The sequence below is a fragment of the Trematomus bernacchii genome, unplaced genomic scaffold, assembly GCF_902827165.1.
Source record: "Trematomus bernacchii unplaced genomic scaffold, fTreBer1.1, whole genome shotgun sequence".
In the NCBI taxonomy this organism is placed as follows: Eukaryota; Metazoa; Chordata; class Actinopteri; order Perciformes; family Nototheniidae; genus Trematomus; species Trematomus bernacchii.
In genome coordinates, this window is record NW_022987689.1 from 13,671,927 (window position 1) to 13,698,044 (window position 26,118).

Consider the following 26,118-nt stretch of genomic DNA (forward strand, 5'->3'; position numbering starts at 1 on the left):
GGCAACATTCTTGTGTCTTTCTCTCATTCTTCCTCCGCCTCCTCTTTGTCTCTTCTTCAGGTGTTCTTCTGGTCGGCCCTCCTGGGACTGGAAAGACTCTCCTGGCCAGAGCGGTGGCTGGAGAGGCCGATGTGCCTTTCTACTACGCCTCTGGGTCCGAATTTGACGAGATGTTCGTTGGAGTGGGAGCCAGCCGCATCAGGAATCTTTTCAGTAAGCACTTTTTTTCAAGTGTTTTAATATCAAAAGCGACATTTGTCCTCTCTTTTCCTTAGTAGGAAACCTCTTGAGTGTGTAAAATGCACTTCTTCTGATTAAAGGGCAGCATTATTTTATTTTTTTACAAATCTTTTTATTGCAAACAAGTCATAATCCAGCAAATGACAAGAAGTAAGAACAGTAATAATCAATACAAAACAGTACAGATGTTACAATTAGCAAATGAAGACAATGGGGATCATTACAAAGGACCTCCTTGAAAAGTGATGTATTGCTCCATATTCACTTCAGGGTTCGTAGAGTCCTTGTTTACAGTTTTTTCTTTTTTCATTTATCCCCCCCACCCCCCACCCACAGGTATGGATGGCCCCAAATAGTAAAATAACTGAATAAGTCAGATAAAATCATAAGTAAAACATAAATAATAATAATAATAATAATAATAATACTAATAAAAAAATTAAAATAAAGTCGAGAGCGAAAACAAGAATCCGGTATAAGGGAAGAAAATAATAGTAAACATTGTCGTCTTGGTGAGGAAAAAGGGTTTAATTAAGAGGGAAAAGGAAATATAGATGAGTAGTCTAGGGCAAAAGACAAAGGGTCATGGCGGAAGAGCAGTAATATGAATGGACACTTTTATTTAATTTATTTCCTTTCAGAGAGCTACCAGCGACTCAGCGTCAAAAGTGATAGGGAGTCCTTTGATAAGGCCTCAAGGTCCCAGGTAGTACGGAAGGATTTCAGAGATCCTTTTAATGAGAATCTTAACTTCTCCATCTGAAGGCATTGTAAGACGTACCCACTGATCATGTGTTGGTGGGGAAGCATGTATCCAAAGGGCAGCATTATTGAGGCCATTCATTTGTATTAATGTGCTAGGTTAAGGAATTTTTTATTGAGCCGTCCCTTATAGATACTATCTCTTTACGTTAGTGAGCTGGATCATTTGGCTCGGCTCTCTTAAAGCGCCGGCTGTTTCGGCTCCCATGCTACCACAGTTAACCACGGAGCCTCAGTCTCACCGCTGCGAGGCTCCGGCGCTCGCAGTTCACGCGCGTGCTCCACTAGCACCCCCCCGCTCATCGCGTCCAAATCGTGCACGTTGCGTGTTGTCCTGTGGCAGGCACCGCCGATGTCGGGGAAACGATCTTCAATACTCCGAAAAGAATCCCACCAGACTCCTTTGCCCCTCCAACAGAGGGATGTCCTTGTCCTTTTTCCTTTTCTTCATTTCAACCGATAACAACTCTCGATCTTCTCTCGAATTATTCATTCAAATGACGGCAAGACGCCCCCCTGGCGGAAACGCTGCAATAACACAAGAAACAATTTATTTCAGCGACTCAGATTTGAAATTTGCATGGTTTTTTTTCTCAGATAAAATGCAAATGTCCACAGAAATTACCAAGTGAAATTGAGGAAGGGACAAGGTGATCGTGCTAGACAAAATAACAAATGACAAAACTACACGTGACTTATTCTGCCATCTTAAACAAAACACAAGCAAAAGACTGCTTTGAATATTGTGATCCATGTGTTGATTTCAATATTTGTCTCTGCTTGTTTCCAGGGCAGGCTAAAGCCAACGCTCCCTGTGTGATCTTCATCGATGAGCTGGACAGCGTGGGGGGGAAGAGGATCGAGTCTCCCATGCACCCTTACTCTAGACAGACTATTAACCAACTGCTTGCTGAGATGGATGGGTAACTACTTAAATTATCTGAGGAATTTTTACAGTTTGACATTGTTAAATAAAAAATCAAGCTAATTTGACAATATGGTGTTTTTGCAAGGCTTGTGTATGCAGTAGGGGTTGATATGTATAGAGTCTTCAAACATCAAAGATATAGAAACATCCAATCTAAAATATGTTTTATTGATAATTGTAATGTTCACAAACATATAGGCCCTACCTGCCTGGACATACAGAGTTGGTTTCAATGTTACATGTACTCTGTCAATTGGCATCTTTAAAATAACAATAATGACCATGCTCTTCTATCACTGTCTGGAAGTCTATAACAACAGGTTTATCCCATACCACTCAGCAAAGAAGTTTTAAAGCATTTTTAAGCTAGCTAACTATGTTACTATGTTGCATCGTATCTGTAACTTGTTCATGTTGGCAGAAGTGAGTCCCTCCAGCCCCCCCTTACCCTGTTGCTATGCAACCTTGACAACACATATCATTTCGTTGGTCTCGTGTTTTTTTCCTCACGCAAAGATACTGTGAAAAGGTATTAGACGTCATAGCTGTGGTATATGGTTATCATACCATGACTTAGAACCAATCAGATTGCTTGATTCGAGCTACCTGTGTCATAAGTAGTTTTATATATAGCAATGTCTTGTAAATATATATAGCAATGTATTGTAAATTAACAATTTATACAAAAAAACACTATAAACATTTGTAATCACAAGTGCACACGTTACATTACATGTTTGGTTTCCATGGGAATAAATTAAATAGTTTATGTTGTTAAAAATATGAATTGGTGAGAGTTATAAATTGCTGTGGTGAACACAAAGCAAGAGGAGAGCTACTGTGCTCCAGACACTGACCTCCCTGTCATATTATTTTGTAGGTTTAAACCAAATGAAGGTGTGATCATCATCGGAGCAACCAACTTCCCAGAGGCTTTGGATAAGTATGTTTACTTCTGTGTCTCTTGCTAGAATCAGAAACAGGTTTATTACCAGGTAGGTCGACACGTATGAGGAATTTGACTTTATGTCACGGTGCATACATAAAAGTAAAGTAAAAAAAAATGTATGTTGTGGTTTACAACCCTCAAAGCTTTCCTTGTCAACAACAAAGACTGTAACCCTGAGGGTGTTTCTGTTGCAGTGACCCAGATTGTATGCTAACACAGTTTCAGTATTTTACTGACAAGCTGATTATTTTTTAGCGCTCTGATCCGCCCGGGACGCTTTGACATGCAGGTGATCGTCCCCAAACCAGACGTGAGAGGACGCACGGAGATCATCAACTGGTATCTGAGGAAGATCAAAGTGGATCCAGGTGTGGAAGCAGCATCTGCTTATAAAAACATTATTTTGGTCAAATGATGGTCTATGTTATTTTAAGATGGAGCCCTGATTGTTTGTATGCCTTGGTTTGGTTGTCCTGACACCCTGAACGAACAGAACAGAGCTAAGGATTTGAATCGATAACGTTTTATTGATACCGATTCCATTATCTTTTCCTCTTACAAATTAGATTCTTCATCAATTTATTTATTGATTCCTGATCAATTGTTGTGTTGAAAAAGAGTACATACATGCAAGGCTCAAGGCTAACCTTTTCACAATTGTCCAAAAAATATTTTTAAACTGTCGTGAAGTCATTGTTAAACAAACAGTTAAAATGATAAGTAAATAAATAATGAATTTTTGTTTAAATATTTGCTTAGAATAAAATATATACGCATCAGTAGGCTATGTATCTTAATGGAACCTCCGTTAAAGCTAGCTGTTAGCTCCATGCTAGCTTTACCTAGCGCTAGCTGTAGCAATTTGTTGTATCAAAATGTATGAGGGGAAAAATAGGGTTAGCCCACGATTATTAGCGCCAAACTTTGAGGGATTTTTCTCTTTTTCTCTTCCATTTCATTTCATTTGTATTTGTTCCGTTCATGGTATGCACAACTTAATGTATAACAATTATTTACAAAACATGTCTCTATAAACACACCATACCCGGAAAGGAGCAGGGAGAAGTAATCTTATATGATCTGCCCCTTTCTAAAATAACAATTGAAATAGATGGCCTGTCCTTCATATTTTCTGATTCACTGCCAATCATAACAGTATCGTAGGAAAATAAGAGAAACACAAAAACGTACAAAAAATCAACAACCCCAAAACATCACATGTACAAGGTAAAGTTCACATCCTTGTGCATACACAACAATGTTCAATTGAGAGTGAACAACAAGGAACCGGTTCTCAATTTCCTTCCTTACACAGGACTAGCATTCTTTGAACCTGACATAACAGGCTGAATGTTTGCCATTTCCTTTAACAGTAACCTGGAGTGAGGCCCTTGACTGTTACTGATAACCTTGTTCTCTCTGCAGCTATTGAAGCCAACATTATTGCCCGGGGCACAGTGGGCTTCTCTGGCGCTGACCTGGAAAATCTGGTCAACCAGGCGGCCCTGAAGGCAGCAGTTGATGGCAAAGACATGGTCACCCTGAAGGAGCTGGAGTTCGCTAAGGACAAAATCCTCATGGGTGAGTTATGAGGGAGCTTTAATAGGTACCAAAGAAAGACTGTGTTTACCTGCAATACTGCAACAATCACTCTCATTGAAATCATGTTGAGAATGTGGCAATAAAGTCATTTAATGATTCTCTTTTCTTCAAGGCCCTGAGAGAAAGAGTGCTCAAATAGACAAGAAGAACAAGACCATCACTGCGTACCATGAATCAGGCCATGCGATCGTCGCCTACTTCACCAAAGATGCCATGCCCATTAACAAGGCGACCATCATGCCCAGAGGCCACAGCCTGGGACATGTAAGAAAACAACTTTTAAACTAAATGGTTTAAATTAATTATAATCTAATAAGTCTGTTGAACTGGGTGCAATGATGTTTACTGGCACATTCAATCACTTGTTAGCAACTGCTTTTTTTATGACACATATGACTCAGGGGGGTATATACTGAACAATTGTGTCTTATTTTGGTGACTTTGGAACCTGAAGTGCTAAAATGCTAACTCATTTCTGGGTTTTAGGACTCCTTCCTGCACCACTCTATTGACTCTCTTACCTTTTATAGTTGTATATCCTTTCAACCCCTAAATGATTTCCTTCTCCCATGCTCATCGATGTCAGGTCTCGATGCTCCCGGAGAACGATCGCTGGAGTGAGACTCGCTCTCAGCTGCTGGCCCAGATGGACGTCAGTATGGGCGGCCGTGTAGCAGAGGAGATCATATTTGGCAATGAGTACATCACAACTGGTAGGGAAGAGTTCCTACAAATGATTTAAGGGTGGTAGTGGTAGTGGTAGTGGTAGTGGTAGTGGTAGTGGTAGTGGTAGTAGTAGTAGTAGTAGTAGTACTAGTAGGGTAATTCTCTTAATTTGAATTAAGGTGTTTTTTTACTTTAAAATGAAACGTCTAATTTCTTCCTCTCCAGGTGCTTCAAGCGACTTCGATAGTGCCACAAAGATCGCTAAGATGATGGTGACCAGATTCGGAATGTGTGAAAAGGTAGGGGACTTCAGAAGAAAAGGCCTGTCGTTCTATTTCTACCGCACATGATTTGCAACGTTCAGTATTTGAGCTCAATATATCTAGAACAAACTCTCAGGCTTTTGAATTAGTGTTTTTTTATTGTTTTTAATAGGGCTGCACAATTTGGAAAAAACAACTCATTGCGATTATTTTGACTGATATTTTAATTGCGATATGATTTGTAATATTGGATGAATTGATCATTTTAAATCAGAATCAGATTTTCACTATCATTGGAAAAAAATATGAAAATGATTAAGGAGATTTTAACAGAAGATCTGTACCAAATAAATGTGTGTTTAGTTATGTCCATAGAATAAGATGTATAGACTGGGATAACTCTACAGCACCACAATACTTATTTGAATATTGCACTAGTTTATTTGTGCTTTTGATAACATTGCAATTCATTTTGCTGCTCTAGTTTTTCAATGTAATTTGTTAATGTCGCACTTTTTTAAATTCCTTTTAAGCACTTTGAATTGCACTGCTGTTAACAATGTGCTATATAAATAAACATGCATTTTCTTGCTGTTTTGCTGTCATTCTATTCACATTAACACATGTTTCCTCTTCCTGTCCCCAGCTGGGTGTGATGACCTACAGCGACATGACGGCCCAGAGCCCGGAGACACAAGCCGCTGTGGAGAATGAAGTCAGAGTGATATTAAAGGTCTGTGTAATCTTTCTTTATACAACTTAACGATTAAGCTGTTGTCAAACCTTTTTTCTCACCATAATTCCCTTTCGCCGTCTCCAGGACTCTTACGAGCGTGCCAGAGCCCTGCTGAAGTCTCATGCCAAAGAGCACAAAAACCTGGCCGAGGCTCTGCTCCTGTACGAGACGCTCGACGTCAAAGACATCCGGCTGGTCCTGGAGGGCAAGACCCTGGAGACCAGATGAAACAAGGACAGCGCCAATCAGAGGGTAGCACCAGAGCAGGGGGAAGGGGGCGGGTTTTAAGCGCTCAGGGGTCATGGAAAGAGGAAAAATACTAAATTCATGAATCCGAGAAGTAAAAACTCATGGTCTGCATTCACAAAGTCTCTAGACAAGTGATGATGTACGGCCGTCATTTCTTCATGCTGTCACGTCTGCGTAATCTCAACATTATTTCCAGATAGGTCGTTTAGTGGTGTTGCACTTTAATATGACTTTCCTGCTGCTGTTAGTTCACTATAAGTGACGAAGGCTCACAGGTGAAATGCCTAATGATAAGGAAGTTGCTCAGGTCACTTCATCCTTCAGTGGTAGGACATATGTGAATGTAAGGCTGCAACAAAAGCTGATTGTCATTATCAAATATTTTGCTGATTATTCCCTGGATTTATCATTCTTGTCTGTAAGTATGCTTGGTATCGTTAGAAGAAAATGATGATACCATTAGTTTTTTGATTTGGGTAAAATGCCACCACCACATTCAATAACATCCAAAAGAGAAATACACCAATACATTTGTTCGATTGTTTTCACTGGAAATGCTTCAATACTACTTGGAACTAGGTTATTTCAAGGTTATTTTCTAATAACATTTTAGAAACATTTTGATCCCAGATAATCAAAGTCAACAGTGACATCTTTAGTAAGTACAAACCCAAAACATATTTAATTTAATTTGGCGAAAAGCATGAAATCTACACATATGCATACAGCATTTTCTGCTTCTTTTTTTTTTGCATGTAAAATGACCTGTGTGGTTAATGCATTATCAAGCAATTGTCGAAAAATGTATTCTGTCATTCAAGTTATCGCGTTAATTGTTAAAAGGGATTTGAAATGTGGTCAAATTCTGTTCAGCCTGGTCTCTTAAAATTCCTATACCGTCGATGAGAAATAAGCGGTTTTTATCTTAAACACAAATAACTACTTGGTAATCATTGCAACCAGTCTTTATGAAATCGCAACCCCTATTTAGTTGTCTTGTATACATGTTTTTTGTCTAGTATTTCCATTTGGTATAACACCTTTTGTGTGCGTGTCTCAATTTGGGCACCAAAAAGTGTCACAATGGGGTGCTTCACTTTGTCTTCCCATCAGATTCTAAGTATCTTGGATCATAAATCATGTATATATTCCCTTCTGTTTATGTCACTCAATCTTATTTTTAAATGTGGCCTTTTGGGGTAGGACTTTAGAGTAAGTGTATGTATTTCCTTTTTAAAAGACTAGGTCTGACAAGTTAAACCATAGCGTCTAAACACGTTGGGTAAAGTGTAAACATTCAAATGCACTTCTGCACTCTATTATTTTTATTTATGCTGTGAAAAAATGTCTGATAATCTGAAAAAGCATGCACCAAATACAAGCTGTGTTTATGTAGTGATAAAGCATTGGGATTTTAGGATTTAAAGTTGTAATGCTCAAACCTAATTTATTTAAATAATAGAGTTAGGCTTCCAAAAAGCCTCTGAAGAATATCAGTGTTTCTTGTAATTTCCAATGAGTTAATGAAAACCTCTTAATCTTTTAATTACTGAGAAAAACAACAGTAAGTTATGAGTGTATTGTCCATTGGCTTCTCTTGTCGTTAATTTGAGGCAGAGACATGTTAAATGTCCCAAGGTGGAGTCAATACAGCAGTGTATGATTAGCGTTATTTACCATTTTATTGAAAGTATAGCTTTTGTCAAAATGACCACCAGCATATGTACTTTATAGTGTAGCCCTTTTCACTTTCTTTCTTCATTTGACTTTCTTTCTTCAGTTTACTGTTTATACAGCTAAATCCATGTTTAGCTGTATATATGATGTGTTGATGTTGAGAACATTGTACATAGATGTATAGCAATGCTTTTATGCTGTACACATTGAATGGCTCTGCTGTTGATTGACACAATCTCTCAACATTCTGATGGCAATGGTTGATGAATGTTTGTGCAGCTCAAATAAATAAAAAGAAGCCCAAAAGAAGATTTTGGAATGTACTTCAGTTTTATTATTTACAAAACTATCAAATGCGTATACTTTGTTACAATGAGCCAAAATGAACAAGCTTTACACTTCTGTCACGGAAGACTAGTTTTAAATGATATTCTTAAGAACTGACAAAAAACAACTATTCAAGTATTTGAGCAAACGTCTCAGAAAACGGTAGAATTTTCTCGTAAAACATCACATTATTAGAAAAGCTGTAGTATCATTTAAAGGGGACCTATCATGCAAAATGCACTTTTGTACGTCTTTTATACATGAATATGTGTCCCCGGTGTTCCAGGGAACTCACCAAGTGTCAGAAAACACAACCCTCTCTATTTTCCTCCATACCCAAATCTCTAAAAAAGGGGCTGCAACGGATCTGATAAAACCTGATCCAGATTTGAACACTGTCCTGACGTCAGGACAGTGGCGCTACGGCTATTGGGCCAACTCCACCAATCAGGAGGAGACAGCCACGGCCATTGCCGTTCGAAAGCGCTGGAGACGCTGTAGTAGAATTTTTACAGTTTGACATTGTTAAATAAAAAATCAAGCTAATTTGACAATATGGTGTTTTTGCAAGGCTTGTGTATGCAGTAGGGGTTGATATGTATAGAGTCTTCAAACATCAAAGATATAGAAACATCCAATCTAAAATATGTTTTATTGATAATTGTAATGTTCACAAACATATAGGCCCTACCTGCCTGGACATACAGAGTTGGTTTCAATGTTACATGCACTCAATAACAATAATGACCATGCTCTTCTATCACTGTCTGGAAGTCTATAACAACAGGTTTATCCCATACCACTCAGCAAAGAAGTTTTAAAGCATTTTTAAGCTAGCTAACTATGTTACTATGTTGCATCGTATCTGTAACTTGTTCATGTTGGCAGAAGTGAGTCCCTCCAGCCCCCCCTTACCCTGTTGCTATGCAACCTTGACAACACATATCATTTAGTTAGTCTCGTGTTTTTACTTAAGATACTGTGAAAAGGTATTAGACGTCATAGCTGTGGTATATGGTTATCATACCATGACTTAGAACCAATCAGATTGCTTGATTCGAGCTACCTGTGTCATAAGTAGTTTTATATATAGCAATGTCTTGTAAATATATATAGCAATGTATTGTAAATTAACAATTTATACAAAAAAACACTATAAACATTTATAATCACAAGTGCACACGTTACATTACATGTTTGGTTTCCATGGGAATAAATTAAATAGTTTATGTTGTTAAAAATATGAATTGGTGAGAGTTATAAATTGCTGTGGTGAACACAAAGCAAGAGGAGAGCTACTGTGCTCCAGACACTGACCTCCCTGTCATATTATTTTGTAGGTTTAAACCAAATGAAGGTGTGATCATCATCGGAGCAACCAACTTCCCGGAGGCTTTGGATAAGTATGTTTACTTCTGTGTCTCTTGCTAGAATCAGAAACAGGTTTATTACCAGGTAGGTCGACACGTATGAGGAATTTGACTTTATGTCACGGTGCATACATAAAAGTAAAAAAAAATGTATGTTGTGGTTTACAACCCTCAGAGCTTTCCTTGTCAACAACAACGACTGTAACCCTGAGGGTGTTTCTGTTGCAGTGACCCAGATTGTATGCTAACACAGTTTCAGTATTTTACTGACAAGCTGATTCTTTTTTAGCGCTCTGATCCGCCCGGGACGCTTTGACATGCAGGTGATCGTCCCCAAACCAGACGTGAGAGGACGCACGGAGATCATCAACTGGTATCTGAGGAAGATCAAAGTGGATCCAGGTGTGGAAGCAGCATCTGCTTATAAAAACATTATTTTGGTCAAATGATGGTCTATGTTATTTTAAGATGGAGCCCTGATTGTTTGTATGCCTTGGTTTGGTTGTCCTGACACCCTGAACGAACAGAACAGAGCTAAGGATTTGAATCGATAACGTTTTATTGATACCGATTCCATTATCTTTTCCTCTTACAAATTAGATTCTTCATCAATTTATTTATTGATTCCTGATCAATTGTTGTGTTGAAAAAGAGTACATACATGCAAGGCTCAAGGCTAACCTTTTCACAATTGTCCAAAAAATATTTTTAAACTGTCGTGAAGTCATTGTTAAACAAACAGTTAAAATGATAAGTAAATAAATAATGAATTTTTGTTTAAATATTTGCTTAGAATAAAATATATACGCATCAGTAGGCTATGTATCTTAATGGAACCTCCGTTAAAGCTAGCTGTTAGCTCCATGCTAGCTTTACCTAGCGCTAGCTGTAGCAATTTGTTGTATCAAAATGTATGAGGGGAAAAATAGGGTTAGCCCACGATTATTAGCGCCAAACTTTGAGGGATTTTTCTCTTTTTCTCTTCCATTTCATTTCATTTGTATTTGTTCCGTTCATGGTATGCACAACTTAATGTATAACAATTATTTACAAAACATGTCTCTATAAACACACCATACCCGGAAAGGAGCAGGGAGAAGTAATCTTATATGATCTGCCCCTTTCTAAAATAACAATTGAAATAGATGGCCTGTCCTTCATATTTTCTGATTCACTGCCAATCATAACAGTATCGTAGGAAAATAAGAGAAACACAAAAACGTACAAAAAATCAACAACCCCAAAACATCACATGTACAAGGTAAAGTTCACATCCTTGTGCATACACAACAATGTTCAATTGAGTGAACAACAAGGAACCGGTTCTCAATTTCCTTCCTTACACAGGACTAGCATTCTTTGAACCTGACATAACAGGCTGAATGTTTGCCATTTCCTTTAACAGTAACCTGGAGTGAGGCCCTTGACTGTTACTGATAACCTTGTTCTCTCTGCAGCTATTGAAGCCAACATTATTGCCCGGGGCACAGTGGGCTTCTCTGGCGCTGACCTGGAAAATCTGGTCAACCAGGCGGCCCTGAAGGCAGCAGTTGATGGCAAAGACATGGTCACCCTGAAGGAGCTGGAGTTCGCTAAGGACAAAATCCTCATGGGTGAGTTATGAGGGAGCTTTAATAGGTACCAAAGAAAGACTGTGTTTACCTGCAATACTGCAACAATCACTCTCATTGAAATCATGTTGAGAATGTGGCAATAAAGTCATTTAATGATTCTCTTTTCTTCAAGGCCCTGAGAGAAAGAGTGCTCAAATAGACAAGAAGAACAAGACCATCACTGCGTACCATGAATCAGGCCATGCGATCGTCGCCTACTTCACCAAAGATGCCATGCCCATTAACAAGGCGACCATCATGCCCAGAGGCCACAGCCTGGGACATGTAAGAAAACAACTTTTAAACTAAATGGTTTAAATTAATTATAATCTAATAAGTCTGTTGAACTGGGTGCAATGATGTTTACTGGCACATTCAATCACTTGTTAGCAACTGCTTTTTTTATGACACATATGACTCAGGGGGGTATATACTGAACAATTGTGTCTTATTTTGGTGACTTTGGAACCTGAAGTGCTAAAATGCTAACTCATTTCTGGGTTTTAGGACTCCTTCCTGCACCACTCTATTGACTCTCTTACCTTTTATAGTTGTATATCCTTTCAACCCCTAAATGATTTCCTTCTCCCATGCTCATCGATGTCAGGTCTCGATGCTCCCGGAGAACGATCGCTGGAGTGAGACTCGCTCTCAGCTGCTGGCCCAGATGGACGTCAGTATGGGCGGCCGTGTAGCAGAGGAGATCATATTTGGCAATGAGTACATCACAACTGGTAGGGAAGAGTTCCTACAAATGATTTAAGGGTGGTAGTGGTAGTGGTAGTGGTAGTGGTAGTGGTAGTGGTAGTAGTAGTAGTAGTAGTAGTAGTAGTAGTAGTAGGGTAATTCTCTTAATTTGAATTAAGGTGTTTTTTTACTTTAAAATGAAACGTCTAATTTCTTCCTCTCCAGGTGCTTCAAGCGACTTCGATAGTGCCACAAAGATCGCTAAGATGATGGTGACCAGATTCGGAATGTGTGAAAAGGTAGGGGACTTCAGAAGAAAAGGCCTGTCGTTCTATTTCTACCGCACATGATTTGCAACGTTCAGTATTTGAGCTCAATATATCTAGAACAAACTCTCAGGCTTTTGAATTAGTGTTTTTTTATTGTTTTTAATAGGGCTGCACAATTTGGAAAAAACAACTCATTGCGATTATTTTGACTGATATTTTAATTGCGATATGATTTGTAATATTGGATGAATTGATCATTTTAAATCAGAATCAGATTTTCACTATCATTGGAAAAAAATATGAAAATGATTAAGGAGATTTTAACAGAAGATCTGTACCAAATAAATGTGTGTTTAGTTATGTCCATAGAATAAGATGTATAGACTGGGATAACTCTACAGCACCACAATACTTATTTGAATATTGCACTAGTTTATTTGTGCTTTTGATAACATTGCAATTCATTTTGCTGCTCTAGTTTTTCAATGTAATTTGTTAATGTCGCACTTTTTTAAATTCCTTTTAAGCACTTTGAATTGCACTGCTGTTAACAATGTGCTATATAAATAAACATGCATTTTCTTGCTGTTTTGCTGTCATTCTATTCACATTAACACATGTTTCCTCTTCCTGTCCCCAGCTGGGTGTGATGACCTACAGCGACATGACGGCCCAGAGCCCGGAGACACAAGCCGCTGTGGAGAATGAAGTCAGAGTGATATTAAAGGTCTGTGTAATCTTTCTTTATACAACTTAACGATTAAGCTGTTGTCAAACCTTTTTTCTCACCATAATTCCCTTTCGCCGTCTCCAGGACTCTTACGAGCGTGCCAGAGCCCTGCTGAAGTCTCATGCCAAAGAGCACAAAAACCTGGCCGAGGCTCTGCTCCTGTACGAGACGCTCGACGTCAAAGACATCCGGCTGGTCCTGGAGGGCAAGACCCTGGAGACCAGATGAAACAAGGACAGCGCCAATCAGAGGGTAGCACCAGAGCAGGGGGAAGGGGGCGGGTTTTAAGCGCTCAGGGGTCATGGAAAGAGGAAAAATACTAAATTCATGAATCCGAGAAGTAAAAACTCATGGTCTGCATTCACAAAGTCTCTAGACAAGTGATGATGTACGGCCGTCATTTCTTCATGCTGTCACGTCTGCGTAATCTCAACATTATTTCCAGATAGGTCGTTTAGTGGTGTTGCACTTTAATATGACTTTCCTGCTGCTGTTAGTTCACTATAAGTGACGAAGGCTCACAGGTGAAATGCCTAATGATAAGGAAGTTGCTCAGGTCACTTCATCCTTCAGTGGTAGGACATATGTGAATGTAAGGCTGCAACAAAAGCTGATTGTCATTATCAAATATTTTGCTGATTATTCCCTGGATTTATCATTCTTGTCTGTAAGTATGCTTGGTATCGTTAGAAGAAAATGATGATACCATTAGTTTTTTGATTTGGGTAAAATGCCACCACCACATTCAATAACATCCAAAAGAGAAATACACCAATACATTTGTTCGATTGTTTTCACTGGAAATGCTTCAATACTACTTGGAACTAGGTTATTTCAAGGTTATTTTCTAATAACATTTTAGAAACATTTTGATCCCAGATAATCAAAGTCAACAGTGACATCTTTAGTAAGTACAAACCCAAAACATATTTAATTTAATTTGGCGAAAAGCATGAAATCTACACATATGCATACAGCATTTTCTGCTTCTTTTTTTTTTGCATGTAAAATGACCTGTGTGGTTAATGCATTATCAAGCAATTGTCGAAAATGTATTCTGTCATTCAAGTTATCGCGTTAATTGTTAAAAAGGGATTTGAAATGTGGTCAAATTCTGTTCAGCCTGGTCTCTTAAAATTCCTATACCGTCGATGAGAAATAAGCGGTTTTTATCTTAAACACAAATAACTACTTGGTAATCATTGCAACCAGTCTTTATGAAATCGCAACCCCTATTTAGTTGTCTTGTATACATGTTTTTTGTCTAGTATTTCCATTTGGTATAACACCTTTTGTGTGCGTGTCTCAATTTGGGCACCAAAAAGTGTCACAATGGGGTGCTTCACTTTGTCTTCCCATCAGATTCTAAGTATCTTGGATCATAAATCATGTATATATTCCCTTCTGTTTATGTCACTCAATCTTATTTTTAAATGTGGCCTTTTGGGGTAGGACTTTAGAGTAAGTGTATGTATTTCCTTTTTAAAAGACTAGGTCTGACAAGTTAAACCATAGCGTCTAAACACGTTGGGTAAAGTGTAAACATTCAAATGCACTTCTGCACTCTATTATTTTTATTTATGCTGTGAAAAAATGTCTGATAATCTGAAAAAGCATGCACCAAATACAAGCTGTGTTTATGTAGTGATAAAGCATTGGGATTTTAGGATTTAAAGTTGTAATGCTCAAACCTAATTTATTTAAATAATAGAGTTAGGCTTCCAAAAAGCCTCTGAAGAATATCAGTGTTTCTTGTAATTTCCAATGAGTTAATGAAAACCTCTTAATCTTTTAATTACTGAGAAAAACAACAGTAAGTTATGAGTGTATTGTCCATTGGCTTCTCTTGTCGTTAATTTGAGGCAGAGACATGTTAAATGTCCCAAGGTGGAGTCAATACAGCAGTGTATGATTAGCGTTATTTACCATTTTATTGATAGTATAGCTTTTGTCAAAATGACCACCAGCATATGTACTTTATAGTGTAGCCCTTTTCACTTTCTTTCTTCATTTGACTTTCTTTCTTCAGTTTACTGTTTATACAGCTAAATCCATGTTTAGCTGTATATATGATGTGTTGATGTTGAGAACATTGTACATAGATGTATAGCAATGCTTTTATGCTGTACACATTGAATGGCTCTGCTGTTGATTGACACAATCTCTCAACATTCTGATGGCAATGGTTGATGAATGTTTGTGCAGCTCAAATAAATAAAAAGAAGCCCAAAAGAAGATTTTGGAGTGTACTTCAGTTTTATTATTTACAAAACTATCAAATGCGTATACTTTGTTACAATGAGCCAAAATGAACAAGCTTTACACTTCTGTCACGGAAGACTAGTTTTAAATGATATTCTTAAGAACTGACAAAAAACAACTATTCAAGTATTTGAGCAAACGTCTCAGAAAACGGTAGAATTTTCTCGTAAAAACATCACATTATTAGAAAAGCTGTAGTATCATTTAAGTTCACAAAATGTGCAGATTTCAAAATGTATGTTTGACTTAAAATTTGCATTAAAAAACGTGGAATCCCGAAGTTTAAAACCACTTCCCAAAGGCCCCAAGAAGAGTCAGAAATACTGGAATAAACACTAATCCGTGGAGCAGGCCAAATGTTATCACAAGAAACACAATCTTGAAGAACGTCCTAAAGATGTAACTCCCGGACATGGACAGCACCAACACTCCTAAAATGGTAGACAGTGCTCCTTGGAGTATTGGATACCCTAAACGGGCCATGGCATCGATCGCTTTCTCATTGACGTCACTCTTAGGGCTAGAGACGAAAGAATATGAAATATGTGCGGAGAAGTCTACCGAAAAACCGATGCACATGACCAAGTTGATCATGGAGATGGAGTCCAGGTTTACACCCCAGAGTGCCATGAACCCCGTCACACCAACAATGACTGAACAAATTGCAAAAGCCACCCAAAGGGAACAAAGAGGACTGGGTATTAGGATGAGCGAGACGACTAGCATCACCATCACAGCCACCATGATGGTTTGAATGGTGTTGTCCATAATGACAGTATACTGGTCAAAGTAGATGAAAGCAGGGTGGTACACAAGTAGATCTACTTGGCATTCCTCTGCTGTTTTCCTAAGTCCAATCATCATGTCCTTCGTGGATGCATTGTTGAGTGTCTGAACAAAAAATCGAGATGCCCGAATCTTGGTATCCGCTGTGAAGTTGATGTCATGTTTGAACATGGCGTTGAGTTCTAAGAAATCTGGCAGATGTGTTAGGAAAGACTCTTGAGAACTTATATTAAGATTGGTTCCATTAGTATACTGTACAAAGGAGAGAAACCAAGCCAAAGTGCCATTGACAAAGTTCAAACTCTCAAAATGTGAAATGCATGAACACAGATGCTTCTGTTCGTCTGCATCCCAGTATGCAAATGGTTGCTTCACTGCTACCATTACGTTACAGCTATATTCGGCGAAGTGTTGCCCTTGATCGTTGTAGTACTTGATGAGGTATGAATCATCCAAAGCCAGATTCCTGATGTCGAGTCCTTCATTTAAGTTAAAACAGCCATAGATGCTAACAGCCAGATAGCCTGCGTAAAGGAAAAATACACAAACTTTTGTTGATTTATGAGTCAAAAACGGGCCGTAGAACCGCTCAAACATGTGACTCACGACCTCCGTTTCCTCCTTTTCAGTGATTCGATCATAGCTCCCCCCAACACAACACATGCCAAAGGCTTTAGAACTCCTGGAGGGTAAGTCTTCAGGGATGTTGGCGCAGGTGAACCAGTGCTTGTTCTCTGCTTCCCTTTGTCCGTTCAAAGCCATACACGCCCCCAGGAAGGTGATGCTGTACAGATAGCAGAAGCAAATAGAAATCCCAGCGTACAGGCAGAAGGAGCGGACGGAACCAAAGGGCGAGCTGCAGCCCAGAAACAGAGCCAGCGCGTCGGTCAGGGTGGTGATGGTAATGGAGACCGCAGCATCCTTGTAAGTGTAAGCCAGCCGCTCGGGGACGCTGTCCAGAACACTGGTCCTCTGCCAGCAGGAGATCATGATGAACATATCATCCAGTCCAATACCTTTAGATTAAACAGTCAGAGGAGAAAAGATTCACGCACAAGGGAAATAGGACCCTTATCTACTTTGTATTACATTATCTTTTGGCTTTGTCATTTTAAAGGGCATGGGAGTACACCCCGCTTCTTAGCTATTTAACTACAAAGGAGATGCACTGTATTTCACTTTGACCACTTTCAAATGCAGGCTGTTCTGTTTTGTGTATTGTTACTGATCCAGGCAGCCATTGGTTTCCATAGTAGACTGTATATTGGACTACCGTATTGAAGCCTCAAATGTGCCCCTTTTGTTTTTTTGGAACCATAATTGATTTGGGTAGGAGGATGGAATAACTAAAAGCATTTAACGAAACTTTACGAAACTTAACTTTTTGGGTTGACATGAAGTTGTTTTGAGCGCACTCTAACTTTGATTCAGCATTAGATAGTGGAACCTCATGGGCCTGGACGTTTTACAGAACATAACTTACCTAATATCATGAAAGGACAGGAAGCAACTGTCATGACAAAAGGTTGATCCAGCAGCAGCAGCAGTCCAAATCCACTCAGGACTGCCAGACCTGTGGAGAGCACCCCGCAGGCTGCCACCCACACCTTCGTCCTCACATTATCCAACCTAGAAGAAAATCACACATTAAAAACAGCTAAACATCCGTACTGCACTGCATAAGATGGTGAGCAGATGTTCTACCAACCTCCAACATGATATGATGGAAAACGTGATGGCGATGGCATAGGTGATGGAGAACAAATGGATGACAGACCCTGGAGATTTTTCAAATTCCCACTGCATCGACATGGAGGTGGAATAAGAAACCTAGAAAGAGTATTAAATTAATACATATTACATAGTCTACATTCTAAATTAAACTAAAACGGGTTGAAGTTCTGCTTACCTGAATGTCAGCTGATGATATGTTTGAGACTAATTTAATGAAGCTTTCCAACCAAAGGTCAGTCTTTGTTCTGTTGTCTTCACGTAAATAGTAATAGAGCTGTATGGCTTTAGCACTTTCAACTACTGTGCTCTCATTAAGTAATTTCACATTCCCCAGACTCAAATACAAAGGAAAACTCCTAGAATTTGAGTTATACCATGGAAATGTCAAATTGACTGTGTCTATATTGCTGGCATTGGTTTTAATAATGTCTAAAATGTCATTGGAGGTGCAGGATCCCATCACCTCAGCGCACACATCCACATATTCAAATGACTGGTTGTCAAACTGGACCACCATACTTCTTACTTGAAAATCTAAGTCTAGGATGTCCTGCAGTGACTCCACAGTCAAAATATTCCTGTCATTTGTAGCTATAAGAGTTGCGTAATTCCCGTCCGTGCTCAGCCTTAAACGCGAAAACGTGGAGTCATTTCCAGTAAAAGTTTCTTGGATGTATTTCCTCTCCAGCTTGGCTTGTCCATCGAAAGGCGTGAACTGTTCTTCGATATCGTTTGACATTCTGTCCTGGAGAAGATAAAATCCACTCCCAAGACATGTCGAGAAAATAAGAGGGGCAATCAAGAACCACCAAGGATGAGATCCGATAAAATGACCCGTCATCTCAAAGCAAATGCCCAGGGGCCTCTCAACGCAATCTGTGCGTAGTATGGCCATGGCTGTAAGAATTTGGATTTCTGAGGAATATAAAGTAGATGCTCCTTCTCTACTGTAGAGGGTTGTGTGGGTTTTCACAACCAGCTGTATTTATTGTGCTGCAGACCATTTTCAGCTCCTTCATGAAATTAGATTTGCATAATGACAGGGTTAGCCCACTCTGTAATGAAAAGAGGCAGATGAGGTTTGAGGAAAGGCTCAGTCAAAGAGCCTATTGAAGGACAGTAGGTGAAGCATGGCTCACTGGGTTCATTTCAATACTTTTACTGTCCATTGTTTCCAATTGCAACACCCCCAGGTGATAACTTCTCATGGTTGAGGCAACATTCAACTTTGGGGCACTCAAGGTCTAATGAATGTAGCAAAGGCACAGAACAAAGCTGTTTTATAATGAATGAGTGTTTTGTTTTTCTCTTTGTTTTCTACCTGTCAATTAACAATACCTTTTGGTTGGGTAGACTTCCTTCTCTTCTTTTATCAGTTTCATGGTAGACTTAGCCAACTAATATGCAGAGTTGTTTCAAATAAAAAAAAATCATAGACACAATGAAATGAGGTATTCAAAAAGTACAAGGAGAAAAAAGTAGGCACAACAAAAGTAATACGATTTAAAATTATAATGGTAAGATACAGCGGCAAGAAAAAGTAAGTGAATCTTTTTAAATGAACCTGTAACCTGTATACCTTTGTTCCAAAATATAGTCTGATCCTCACCTAAGTTACAATAACAAACAGAATCTGTTTTAATTTATAGCACACAAATTGTTGCTTTGTACTTATCCATATTGAAAACAACAATCACAGTGTAGGTTGGAAACATTATGTGAAGCCCTAGACTTTAACAAAAACTTGGTTAGGAGTTAGCAAACCTTGTTTTAATCAGTGAACAAGATTAGAAGTGTTGTTTGAGCTATTTTGACTTATAATAATCACTTTTTAAACATTTTGAGTTTGCTATTAACAAAAAGAATCTGCTGATGTGAAGCATGCCTTTTACATGTTTAGACTAAATAATCAGAACACAATAAGAACATAATGTTTTCCTATTTTTCTTATTTACGACTATTTTAGACAAACTATAAAAACTCTGTTAAAAACAGTAATAATCCAAATAAAATGGACAAAAACTATTTTATTTTATCTTTTTTTCAAACGACGTGATCCTCAGTGACGTCACGCATCGAAGCTTGGCCGGAAGTTGCGTGAACAGCAGCCTGTCACCGGAGCTGCTAGCCGCCTGCTCCTCCAAAAACAAGTAAAGTTCACCGAAAAAAGCGTCGCCAAGTGCAGGTTAAACTAGCCCCTTTTAGGAATATGGATGACGACGTGATAACGACTCTGAAGCTGTTGATAATCGGTGAAAGTGGAGTCGGGAAGTCCAGGTTTGTAGCGAGCTGTTAGCTAGCCTGTTGTGAATGTTGACATTCTTCTTATTATGTAAGTTTATTACACAGCTGTAACTAAGCTAACAGCTAATGTTGTTGATGTCCTTTTCCTGCCAATGTAGGCCACATATTCACTTTTCACAAGTTGACAATTAGGTGTCAGAAAAATGGCAGCGTCACTTTCCACTGGTATTTTGTTTCCTGATAGGGATGCTGCTGCTCATTTCAACATTACAACTGTGTAGCTATTGTACTGTGCTTGTAACTGACAGAGGGAAGGGTTGATATAGTTTGCAGTCACCTCACAAAAGCCTAGTGTGTTGTATGTCTTGCTTATAGCCTTGTTTTCTGTATTCTCCTAACAGTCTTCTCCTGAGGTTCACAGAGGATACCTTTGACCCTGATCAGGCAGCAACAATAGGTTTTTAACTTACACACACATGTACATCAACACATGGTTCAACACAGAAATATCATTTAGAAGGTGCCACCATTAAAGCCTTTTCTCTTTACTTTGTTTCTTCCTTTCATTAATGATCAGGTGTGGATTTCAAAGTAAAGACCCTCTCAATAGATGGGAACAAAGCAAAGCTCGCCATATGGGTAAGAAATAAGTCATTATGTCACTGTCTACAGTTTAGTCTTTGTTGTTAGGAAAAACACGATGATGTACTTGTTTTCTCCACAAGGTAGAGACATTGCACAGCCAGACTCTCATAAAGAAACTATAACACTTTTCACGAGGCATAAAATCCAGATGTAAAAACAGTATCACCATTCTCAGTGAGACCATAACCCAAGCCCAAAATACTGAAATGGCATACTCTTTATTGTTGAGAAAATTAGAATAATAATTGAGAAATAAATGTGCCGGAGGATGCCAGGGCTCAAAATACATTATGAGAAAGAGGAAGGCACTTTGTAAAGTCCCATGTTTAATGGGCTGACGCAGGTGTAATACTTATAATGCATGTAGTTTAAAAATTATTTAGCATCAGTCATATTTAAATTATAATAATTGTGAATTTTTAAATGTCTGATTGGATTAAAACTCATAAATACAATATATGCTTTTTAATTACATTCTACAGTATTTTATTGAATTTCGTTATATCTATATTGTCGAATTTGGTCTACCAATCAGCAAACTCCCATATATATAAAAAAATAATAATTCCAATGCCTGACTCATAATATTCCCTTCTTTGTGCCCCTGGTGAATTTCAATAAAAAGAGAAGTAAAATAAATAGATATATTTTCCTGCATGTATATGCACCATACTGTAATCCACTTAACAAGCAATACAATCATTCTCAGACACTTAAATGCTGTATAGTCTACTAACTTCCCCATATATTTTCAGGCTTGTCCTTCAAGCCAATAAAATCGTATTTTGATAGAAAATAGAACGACACAATGAAATGTAACTTGTGTTTTTGCAGCTCTGCCAGTTCCATAACGTGCCAAGTCATCCTGTTTTAAACATTAGCATTGTGAATAATTCCCTTAAGAATAAAGATTTGCAAAAGAGTTCTCAGGCAGTGGCCAATTTCACAGCGGGACAGTCTGAGACCTTGCACCACTTATTGGGAAAATGATGTCTGTGAGTGTGGACACATGTCGTTTTTAAATGCTTGGCGTTATGGAGCTTTTTGCTGCTGTTAATCTTAAGTGTTTTTACTTTGACAGGACACAGCCGGACAGGAAAGGTTTCGCACCCTGACACCCAGCTACTACCGCGGTGCGCAGGGAGTCATACTCGGTAAACAGTGATGTTTATAAAGCCTCATAACCTGTTCTAAACCTGACCTAGAAACACTTTCTCTCTTACCAGCTAACATATCATCTTCACTCTCCCGCTTTAACACTTTCTTTACACATTTTCTATAAGTCACAGCCATCAGATTACAGCAACTTCTAATACAAATGTTAATAATAAAAGGAAGATGTTCCAATTCATTTTTCCCTCTAACTCCTTTTCTCTGTTTGCATGGTTTTGACAGTGTATGACGTCACAAAGCGTGAGACATTTGCGAGGCTTGAAAACTGGCTGAACGAACTGGAGACCTACACAACACGCAATGAAATTGTAAAGATGCTTGTTGGGAACAAAATCGATCGGGTGAGTCTGTCTGACACATTCAAAACAGGTTAAAACAGTTACAGTTCACATTGTTCCATCAGCCCATTTCCTTGACAGATCCTAGATTTCTGGTCATTTAGTAAACCTAAAAGGCTTTAACTCAGCCAAGAAGTTATAATATGTAAGGTTTCTGCATTCAAAACAATTCATTGTTTCCAACATTATTAATCTTTGAAAACACATGCTGTTGTATCCCCTTTGAGCATGCGTCCATGTTTGGTTGTCTACCAGAAAGTGACTTATTTTATCACAATTTAAGACAGATTTTTAGGATACACTTTAACGATGTACGTTTTATTTCTACTTCATGTTATAACCAGAGCAAAATAAAATGAGCAAACTATTGCAGGAGCCAAACCACATTGGAAAACCACTCATTTTTAGCATGAGGCTGCTTTATTCAGTGTTTTCACAGGTTTTGTTTACCTTGTTTTTCGTTTTTGAGAGGAAGAGACCTCTGCACATAATTTGGCTCCTGGTAAAAACATCTAGAGTGTCTGGATCTTAAGTCAACAGAGAAACAAGCTGAGTAAATGTTAGCAGTTAGCTTGCAGCCCATCCATCCTACATCCGGCAAAATATTTTATACAAGTTTTTACCAGTTATGCTCGCTGTGTCCTTTTTGTTTTGGAAATAAGGAGACCTTTTTTTTGATGATTCTGCTCCTTCTAAAAACCTCCTGATTGATCAACAACAAATTCCACAATCCAACGCTACTTTACGACCCCACCAAACTCTGTATTTTGTTATCGTTTCCACTGAAAGACCTCTCAGGGCAGAACAAAAGAAAATATGTTTAGTTGAATGTTAACCTTTGCTTTTATATTTCCTCCTACCTCTTTTGGGAATTAAAAAATAGGTCCTTTGCTTGTGCAGAACAAGACTTTTAATACTTCAACATGTGTATTCCACATGGAGAAAATAACATAGGATGTCTGTTTGTTTTTCAGGACGACCCTGAAGTGGATAGAAACGAGGGCCTGAAATTTGCTCGGAAACACTCTATGCTTTTTATCGGTAAGTATACATGTCAGACGCGGTCAGACATGCTCATATAAACTCATAGAGCCATAACATGAGGCTTACTGTAAAGCCATTAAAATGTACTTACTGTCCTTAAAAGGCAGAACTGTAATTGTGTAGTTGGACCAAAAGAAGTCAAAACATCACTTTAGTAAGTCATGCGTTTAGTTTTGAGTTGTTTTGTGTTTATACGGCTTTGGCATTTTGGAGCCTCTCTAGCGTTGCGAGATGCTCCAAAAGAAGTGCATTATGATTAAAATCTAGCGGGCTTTCATTTATCGGATCCATGTCTACACGTGTTCCTGATTCCCATCGCCTATCTGCCCCTCTCTGGGAAATTACGTTAAATTTCCTGCAGAGTTTCCATTTTAGAACAGCTAAATTAAGGGTTTCGAAAAAGGGTTGGGCAGCGAAGATGTTGTGGATAAATCCGCTGTCATGATGTCTTCATCCCACTGGATATGACTCTGGCTTCTTAAAATGAAATAATTTTCTATTTAATAAGTCATATTGGCAACACATGGATATATATTTTTAAGTTTTACGACAGGGTATGCTAAAAAGATATATATTGCCCTGTTTTGGGTTTAAAGGGGAATTTTTGGGGTCATTTTTCATGTTTTCTACCAGGTTTTTTTGCTGATAAATCTGAGTAACCCTCTTTCTTTTGTACAGAGGCCAGTGCAAAGACCAAAGATGGCGTCCAGTGTGCCTTTGAGGAGCTTGTGGAGAAGATCCTCCAGACTCCAGGGCTGTGGGAGAGTGAAAACCAGGGTCAGAAGGTCCGTCTGGGGGACCAAGAGCATGGTGGTGGCAGGGCATGTGGAGGATACTGTTCCATACCCTGAAACCTGAAAAAAAAAATCAACGACAACAACTGACAGGAACGACTACGGAGCAGAAACTGATATATTGGATGTGGAACTGAATGAGTACTCTAAAAAAAAAAAAAGGTTTGTTCTTTTGGTCGAAAGGACTTTTTGCTGTTTGCACACTTCCTTCTCAACCATCATCTGTCACCACTTTCTGTTAAAAACATGAATGAAAGTATCCTGCAAAAAAAAAAGCCTCTTGCCTAAGGAAGTATAGTGTTTTAAATTGACATGCCAAGTGTACGTCATCGGAGTTCATGTCTGGTTTGAATTTAGCTTATTGGCAGCAGTGATTCTGTTGTGCATTAAGGCATCAGGTTAATAGCATAGTGCCTGTTACGTGAACCAATTTGTAGGTTACAGCATATAACAAATTTACCCCAAATGATGCATTATAATCAATACAGACATCCCCTTGATTCCTTTATTGCAGGATTGCTTACACGTTGTGAGCTTTAAATATCAACTTTATGTAACGGCAATGAACGAAATGTTATACAAGATGTTTATTTGTACGTTTTATTCTATATATATTGCATCACTTGAATCAACTTGTAAGTCATAATGCACCACAACACTGTGAATGCTCGCTGATTACACTATGGACCCCAGTAATTTACACCAAGTAATTTTTGCTCATCCAATTATTATTAGTATTTATAGATGCTTTAAAGATAATCGATTTCCTTTCTCTTATCATGATATATGCAAACCAAGTAGCCATGTTTTAGGACTTCCTGCTACCATAACTTCCATAAGGTTTACAGAATTGGAGCTGATATAATACAATATTTTCTTATACTCTCTTCAGCTTTTTTGCCTATCTGACCTGGCAACACATTTAATTTAGCCTGTACATTTGTTTGCTTGGGTTTTTATTTAGCCATTTCTGTGTGGTGTTGTGGTCCATGTAATGTCCCAGCGATGTATTGAAGGCATTTCTCACACCTTAGAGTATGAGAGCATTCCTAAGAGCTTCCTGTCTTCAGAGTTGATTCGATGTATTGTTTGCTTGTTTAAAATCACGCTGACCGTTTTATCCCTGAACTTTTTGTCCTGTTTGCTGTGAATCATATTCAGCAAATTGTAAAAATTATATTATCTGCCTTAACTTTGAATGGCATGTACTAGAGTCATGGCCCAGTAACGTTTGTATTGTTTCAAACTGAAATAAATGACAACCTGGAGATGCCGTCTCTCAAGACTTATTATTGTATCGCAATTTGAGAGCTGCTATGTTTCCACGTTGTGTGGAATCCCATGTTACAGTGGAAATACAAGTGAGTTTCTCTTTCCAAATTACTTTGTTGATGACTAGCCTGCCGCACATGCTAAAATATTCTCTGCACAAGATGTTAAAAAACAGACTGGAAAAATCCTGTTCATCATGTTTTGTAAAATAGTCCCAGAGGACTGCGTGTGATTACAAGCTTATGTTTGGTGTCAGGATGTCCCCAGTTGGAGGACGCTCACCACAAGCGTCCTGAGGCTTATCGTGTTCTTTCTATTTCCAATAACATACGTTTTTGGCAGTTTACCCCCATATTGAGGTCAGAAAATTCCTGAGCTCATTTGGCATTTGATTTTGTGTTTTTACATCGAAAGCAGATGACAGTTGTGCGTCTGGCCTATCAGAGATGTTAAAGAAAATACTGAAGATTTAGTTCCTAAGACAGATATCCCATTGTTTTTGTAAGCAACCTGCCTTATTTCATTACAATACATTCCATTTTTCATCAGGAACTTTATCAAAAAGTTGAACCTGCGTAATCGTACCTTTAAGGCCACAGCAAATATGAGCTAGCCTATAAACATACTACTAACATCACATTTTAAAGGACCAGTGTGTTAGGCAGGTTTATTAACATACATAAAATATAGTATTCATATTCATTCATTCATATTTATAATCACTTAAACAAAAAATATTCATTTTTTCTTCAACCTGC

At 38.4% G+C, this 26,118-nt stretch overlaps 3 protein-coding genes across 4 annotated transcripts in view; 2 read left to right on the forward strand and 1 right to left on the reverse strand.

Annotated features, from left to right (window-relative positions):
• yme1l1b (YME1-like 1b) overlaps nucleotides 1-15,305 on the forward strand; it is a 31,123-nt gene extending 15,818 nt beyond the window's left edge. The window contains exons 9-18 of one of the 2 annotated variants that reach the window (XM_034138210.1): nucleotides 61-213; nucleotides 1,793-1,925; nucleotides 9,740-9,802; nucleotides 10,059-10,171; nucleotides 11,227-11,382; nucleotides 11,516-11,667; nucleotides 11,990-12,116; nucleotides 12,295-12,368; nucleotides 12,979-13,065; nucleotides 13,153-15,305. In XM_034138210.1, coding sequence (XP_033994101.1) covers nucleotides 61-213; nucleotides 1,793-1,925; nucleotides 9,740-9,802; nucleotides 10,059-10,171; nucleotides 11,227-11,382; nucleotides 11,516-11,667; nucleotides 11,990-12,116; nucleotides 12,295-12,368; nucleotides 12,979-13,065; nucleotides 13,153-13,296 — 1,202 coding nt within the window. In that variant the 3' untranslated portion in view covers nucleotides 13,297-15,305. Of the gene's footprint in view, nucleotides 1-60; nucleotides 214-1,792; nucleotides 1,926-2,810; nucleotides 2,874-3,134; nucleotides 3,248-4,304; nucleotides 4,461-4,593; nucleotides 4,746-5,067; nucleotides 5,195-5,372; nucleotides 5,447-6,056; nucleotides 6,144-6,230; nucleotides 8,384-9,739; nucleotides 9,803-10,058; nucleotides 10,172-11,226; nucleotides 11,383-11,515; nucleotides 11,668-11,989; nucleotides 12,117-12,294; nucleotides 12,369-12,978; nucleotides 13,066-13,152 lie in introns of those variants that run through there. The other variant, XM_034138209.1, reaches the window with a different exon arrangement.
• A 307-nt stretch (nucleotides 15,306-15,612) lies between these two features.
• Nucleotides 15,613-18,745, reverse strand: LOC117488622 (patched domain-containing protein 3). Its single transcript, XM_034137630.1, has 4 exons — nucleotides 18,026-18,745; nucleotides 17,825-17,946; nucleotides 17,600-17,745; nucleotides 15,613-17,132 (listed from the first exon to the last, which is right to left on the reverse strand). Exons 1-4 carry the CDS (start codon nucleotides 18,743-18,745, stop codon nucleotides 15,613-15,615), a joined length of 2,508 nt encoding a protein of 835 aa, XP_033993521.1.
• Nucleotides 18,746-19,932: 1,187 nt separating this feature from the next.
• On the forward strand, nucleotides 19,933-25,358 carry LOC117488997 (ras-related protein Rab-18-like). The gene is made up of 7 exons (XM_034138212.1): nucleotides 19,933-20,127; nucleotides 20,496-20,551; nucleotides 20,672-20,733; nucleotides 21,821-21,893; nucleotides 22,135-22,253; nucleotides 23,225-23,291; nucleotides 23,973-25,358. The coding sequence occupies exons 1-7, from the start codon at nucleotides 20,060-20,062 to the stop codon at nucleotides 24,143-24,145; spliced, it is 618 nt and encodes a 205-aa protein (XP_033994103.1). The 5' UTR covers nucleotides 19,933-20,059; the 3' UTR covers nucleotides 24,146-25,358.
• Nucleotides 25,359-26,118: the final 760 nt, after the last annotated feature.